We start from the raw sequence: 6846 nt of genomic DNA on the forward strand, positions 1-6846 counted from the left end.
TCAAGCTAAGGATGGTATGTAATGAAGTGAAAATTCCCTGTTAAATAACTTAATGCAGAGTCGTTTCATTCTAGTACTCATGTTTGTAAGAGGAAAATGAAGTCAGTAGTATGTGTGATGTGAATATTTCTTTCAAGCGAATTTCTTGTTTAAAGTATGAAAATTATCAGGAGTCGTATCTTTGATTACTTTCATTTAGCCACTCAAACTCTAAAAAACATACAGGAAATTTTTCCATAGATAATTGTATTTATTATTTATTATTTGTCAGACAGATTTTATTCGTGATAATTAAGATAATTAAGATTTTTATATAAATTGGAGTATTACTGTATTTTTCTTACAGTTTAAGGAAAATTATGTGGCATTTTCAGAATGTGGTTATGTAACTGAGTGTGAAAGTTATATGTTTTTATATGGTTTCCAACTGTCTCTTTGAGACATTGATATAGCAGCAAAAATCCTGGGAAAATTTATTATGAAATTTACCATATAAACAGAGGTTCAAGTTTGATGTATGCCTTTCCTTTCACCCCAACTTACTTCCCCAATCTGTTTCAGTTGTGGTAAAATCAGCCATTTGAAGCCTTTTCACTATTTGCCTGAGACTAGCAAGGAATGAATCTGCTCATAGATTGAAATGCGGTATTCTGAAAAATGTAGTAGATATTTATAATGTATCACGTATTGTATTTGCTCTTAAAAGGGTACAGAATAGCTGATCCAGCCACCATGGATTACTGACTGCACACTGAGCATGACTAAATGGTATTGAAATGTGGCCCCCAATTAATAATGCCTCTGGGATTTTTAAGTAGACTTAGTATATTAGAAGTAGTCAGTTTTAGTTGTTGATATATTGCAGGAGTATTTTTCTGCTTTTTTTTATTATCATTATTGTTATTATTATTACCTGCAGTTGATGCGTTTTCTTCATGTTAAGTATTTTTAGACTTTTTTGTTTTTGTTTTCCTCTCTCACTCTCTCTCTCTCTCCGAGATGGGAAGGAGACCTGAAAGAGAAAAGCTACCCTGTTCTTGTCATTTTCACGCAGAATAGAGGACAATTTTGAAACGTTTCTCCATTTTCAATCTTTTTCCATTACTTTTCCTCATAGTCATATTCTTCATTTAAACATTTCTTAGAGAGCTAATTATCACAGGTTAATCACCAAACTGTTCTTTCTCATGTAATGCAATACTCTGAACAGATAATAATAACCTTAACCATCAAAGTCATAGTAAACTAGATTTAAACGATCTTGTCAGCATTTTCTCATGTATAAAAGCCAAACCATGGAATATTGATAAATTTAAACATTTTTTTTTTTGTACTGCCTATAAACACTTTGATTATAATCTTAGAATTTGTTCATTTGATAAATGTTCAGTAGACAAATATGTCAATTATATCAGTTTTTATTAAACAGTCATGTATCCCATTGCCACTATCATATTACTAACAGTTTATGCTTGCTTTCCTTCTTGTCCTCGTCCCTTTACAGCCAGCCCACGTCAAGGCCTGTTTCATAGGTTCCTCTCTTACACTACCAGTTTCAGAAGGCAAACTCAACTTGGGAACTTGGCAGGTGGGTTAATGTATCAACGTAAGGTTTCATTATATTTGTGTTTGTTCGTTTATTTGTTTGTTTATTTGCATGTATACACACAGACACAGACACAAGTACACACACACAAACACACACACAAACACACACACACACACACACACACACACACACACACACACACACACACACACACAAGTACACACGCACACACGCGCACACACACACACACACGCACGCACACGCACGCACGCACGCACGCACACACACACACACACACACACACACACACACACACACACACACACACACACACACACACACACACACACACACATACACATACACATACACACACACACACACACACACACACACACACACACACACACACACACACACACACACACACACACACACACACACACACACACACATACACACACATACACACACATATACAGGGACACATGAGCACACGCACACATTACACACATACACACAACTAAACAAGTAATAATAATCATGCACTTATTCATAGCTATTGATATATGCTTATCTTTATATTTATCGTCCAAAATTTTCATGAGCTTCTACTTGCAATTAATTACTGTTTAGAATATTCATTATTTAAAAGTAGCTATTAATGTTGATAAGGGAAATATTTTGCCATAGGAAAGGAGGGTAATTCATTAGTGTGCAACTCTGCAGCTGGGCAATTTGTCCACCTTACAAAAATGCACACAAAGTCTCATCCTAGTTATGAGGATGTAGATTTATAATGTGATATGATGCCAATTGTCATCTGAAATTATTTGTGATGATTTGGTATCATGTCACCTGTCACCAGTGGGTAAAGAGATTGGTAAAACATGTAGTATAGTTTATTACCTGACTTCCAATATCTGATTATGCATGGTGAGAAGGTGTTGATCATCATGCTATTCACTACCTCTTTCTCATTGCAGGGTATATGGTTATGTGAACATAGGAATGATGCTGGTCCTAGGAAGATTGTTGTAACCATAAATGGGTGCTTGCGAGATGGACGCACTCCAGTCTCCCCAATGTCCCCAATGGCATCAACAAGCAGCTAGAAACACCCAACTGTGTGGCATCATTGGGTGCCTAGTGTGTTGTGTTCTCATTGGCCATGAACGCTACCAAATGTGGTTGGCGATTGGCCAAAACCAGTTTGTCGTGTCTCACTTCGTCAGCCAATACAAACCCAATTTCTTTGCCCCACTGTGTCCCATTCTACCGTGTTGCCATTTTTCAAACAAGTGTACTCAGCCTTTATATTCACTCTTTTCTTTTTACATAGTTGAGCTTTAATAGCTCACTTTTTTCTGTGATCACACCTTTTTGCTTGTGCTCATAAATCATATATCCTTTGATTTATATCTTATATTGTTATACTTTGATTATTTGATTAGTAACTCTTTTAATGGTATTATCTCTCTTTAAAACAAAATTTACTCATTTCCTTTCTTGCACCCCCATCTTCCTGCAAGGTCTTCCGTCTGATATCTTCTCTGTATTCTCTTCCTAGGCTGTGCACTCTTCTCTTCCTTGCTAATAGGCCAAGTTACTGCAGTGCTGGGGAGATGTAAGCACACACTGGTACAAACCTGTAAAGAAATAATATTAATGTGGATTATTATTATTCTTCAGTGAAGGATAATATAATGCAAAACAAACCACAGCAGTTTTCAGTTGTGAGTGATTTTTCATACTTTTTTGAAACTAGTGTATATCAATTACATTCTGTAGCCGTCAAGCTTCAGCTGTTCAAGCCTATAGCACAGAATGTCTTATGGGGCCCAAGGGAGCTGAAGATTTCAGATTTGATGGAAGACAGGACTCCCATTGAAGACCTGTTTACGCCCCGCATATCAGCAGAGACGGCAACTTTAGGGTGTGCATCAGGTTTCTATTTCATCTGCCAACTCTGGGCACCAGCAGAAACAGAGTGGTCAGATAGACATTCGTGGACCTTACAAAGTCTTTCCATAGAGGATATTTTTAATTGTCATTGCTGGGAAAATGAGCCATGTGGAAATTAAGGTTCAGAGTCTATGATCCCACTGATAATGGTCCTGGTGAATATATAGTGATTTTACCCTGAAACAGAAAATCTGATTATGGTCAGAGTTTGTGGTATCCTTTAACAGCAAAAGCTGCAGTTATTTGTGTGTAACACATAAGATTAAAGATTTTGTTAAATCACATGAATAAACCCTGTATTTGTGTGTATGTTTGGAATACAAGAGTATATGCAGTTTATGTGTGTTAGTGAGAGTAATGTGTAAGAAATTTGTTAAATGTTGACATGAAATTAATGAATTTGAAAGTCTGGCATATCAAGATGAAAGAAGATTCATGCATAGATACAGTAGTATGTATAGGGATAATGTGATAAAACAAATATCACCTGAAAAATGGAGATTGTTTTGAAAACATGAAGACCTATCAGGATTGTTTGAAAAAGGAATGCTGTTAGTGGATAAGAGATGGTAATTCTCCATGCTCTGCATCTTTATTTCAGTTTCCCCAGCTGTATGCAATGCAGACTTAATTCCTGTGCCATGGGAAAGAAGAATTTATGCATACAGCATGAGGGAATTCTGCTGTTATACAATTCTTTAGAGATTCATCAGATATTATCCTCCCAGAATGATGGCATTGCTACTTCTTATCTTTGATTCAGAAAAGAATTAGATAACTGGCAAAGGATACTTGTTATTCTTATAACTGACTTGGTCATCAATTCTGAGTTTGGCCAATATCAGAAGGATTTGAACTTCATTTTTAAAAATGATCAGTAACTTTTTGGAAGGCGACCAATCTCAAAACACGAAACTGGTTTCTGACTTCACCGTCATTCTAACAGAGGAGCCAGTAAGTGATCTAGCGTCAAGTCAGTGTTTGATCAAGTCACTTAATAGCCAGTCTTTAATTGGTAGCTGCCTCCCTCTTGCTGTATGTAGGAGTATTTGGGCCTTTTTATTATTGCACTCAGATGGTTATGGTTGGCTTATCTATATAGATTTATAAGTGTAGTTGTTAATTCACCAGTTTTAAAAACTTGTAAACTTCAACGAAGGAACCTCACATTTAAGGAACCACTTTGTTTGACTCATTAGATACACTGCCATTGATGGAATGTTCATTCATGACAACCTGTGAGTGGCCACACAACTGACGGGGGGATATGTGAAGAATGTTACACTCAGCAAAACATCAGTTTCAAATCTTTTAGACATAGGGTTTTTGCAGTAGTTACTCATTTAGATTTTTGTGGTAAATTATTTTTTAAACATATTTTCCCCTAGTGTATGAAAAATGCAATAGGCCAAGCCAGTTGCGTAGTCATTTGTGGGTAAATATGAATACATAGTATTTATGCTCTTCACATTGAGCTTTGATGGATCATGTGGTACTCTGAACGCCAAATTCCTAAGTACCTTGCAAGGATTAGCAGCATCTCCATATGGTGCTGTAATGAATTCAAATGACATTACTGACCCTGCAGTTGACAGAAGAAAACTTGGACCTGTGTCAGTGATGGCAAGTATGAGGTGTGAGAATTAGCATAGTCTACCAGTGGTCTAGGCTCAGATCGCAAGCAGCAGCAGCAACTGGTAAGAACTCTCTTAGATGGACTCTTAAACTCCATAAAGAGGATCATAAGGGAACCAAGTGAGCCTTAAGATATATATATATACATATATATATTGAAGATGAAGTTGGACTTCGTTGTTATTGTAAGTTACTGTAAATCTGTTTTTTGCTTCTTAGGCTTGTGCAGTTTGTAATCATTAATGCTTGGACTTTTTTTCCCCTTCGGGAAGTGTGTTGTGAATGTGCCATAGATAATTTGCTGACAAAATAGTCCCAACCCATCATTTAAAGCTTGAAGAAAATAAATTTTAATTTTCCTTCACTTTAGGAGCACTGTGCACAGATTGTCTTGTAAGTTCCAAGTTTGATAAGTTTCCTCTGAAGGAACCAGAGCACCATCTTTCTGGAGGTTAGCGAAATATGTCCATGTAAAAGACTGTCAGTTTCACCCTAACAGTGAAAGAGATGTTCTGGATCTTGGGCTTGCAGATCACTGGAAACAAATAGTAATCCCAAACTTGACTTTCGCTGGCAGGTACGATTAAAGTTGCGTGAATGAATATGTTGTTTTTATTTTATTTATTTTTTTCATTTTCATATTCTATTTTCTCCCTACTGTTCATTTCTTTTATTGTCTTTTTGTTATTTATGTATGTATTCACTTGCAAGTTTCACTTTGACTATCTAAAATTCTCAAATCAGGCTCTCTGTGTATAAGGTTTGGAAGTGTAAGTACATCTGCATGATTTTCTATTAAGATGTGTGTGGTTGTCTCAGTGCCTGAATGTGTCCATGAAAGACTTGCTTATTATCATAGGTAAGTAGAAGACAGCAAGAAGAATATATTTGACTTACAATGCAACCAATGTAAGAAAGTGAAATTTCTTTTTATTTAGAATGATGAAAGATTAAACATAATCCACTGTTGTCTTTGTGAGTGGATGGTACAAATAACTCTTAGATATCTGATTTTATAACTTGACCTTGTCTTCTCTGAGAAATGGAACCTAATATGCATGAACATTGTTTACTCGTACCTTCCAGCGACGTGCAGGCAGCAAATTTATTCCCTTGGTGAAAGACTTGCGCCTGTAGAAATTTTGAAGGAATTTGCCACCCACACACCCACATACACTCATACACATTTATGATAATGATTGAAAATTAATTGCTGGTTTACCATTTCTGTCCCACCTTTTTATGTAGCATGTTAAAGAAAGTTTTTGGGTATTTGTTAAATGTACCTCATTCATTTGTTCCTTATGAAGAAAGAGTAGTCAGTCTTGTCTGTTACCAGTGATAAATCCCACTAAAACAGTTATTTAACTGTTTAATCGTTTCATTTCTTTTAGCTTGATTTTTTCTTCATTTCTCTCTTCCTTTTGGGAAAGAATCAAATTACATAGGATAATCACTCTACTGGTGTTTGTGCTGTAATTTATTCCTGTTATTTATTTATTCCAAAACTATTTCAAGTATGATTAGAGACTATCTACTCTTTCTTAATTTTTTCTGGTGATCAGCAGTTGTAGCCTTCAGAAGTGATTCATCAAGCCTTTTTTTTTTCCTCCAGTGACACATTTTCAATATAGAATTACTCTGTTAAGCTTAATGGGAAAAAAATTTATTGTGGCACTTTTTTACGCTGGCAACAC

At 35.9% G+C, this 6846-nt stretch overlaps 1 protein-coding gene across 1 annotated transcript in view; it reads left to right on the forward strand.

Annotated features, from left to right (window-relative positions):
* The window catches only part of LOC113813120 (UPF0047 protein YjbQ), a 31816-nt gene extending 25480 nt beyond the window's left edge, over nucleotides 1–6336 (forward strand). The window contains exons 4-5 of the mRNA XM_027365063.2: nucleotides 1505–1588; nucleotides 2536–6336. Of these exons, the coding sequence (XP_027220864.1) occupies nucleotides 1505–1588; nucleotides 2536–2664 (213 nt within the window). The 3' untranslated portion in view covers nucleotides 2665–6336. The remainder of the gene's footprint in view (nucleotides 1–1504; nucleotides 1589–2535) is intronic.
* The last annotated feature ends 510 nt before the right edge of the window (nucleotides 6337–6846 follow it).

This window comes from Penaeus vannamei, chromosome 15 (assembly GCF_042767895.1).
Source record: "Penaeus vannamei isolate JL-2024 chromosome 15, ASM4276789v1, whole genome shotgun sequence".
Taxonomy (NCBI): Eukaryota; Metazoa; Arthropoda; class Malacostraca; order Decapoda; family Penaeidae; genus Penaeus; species Penaeus vannamei.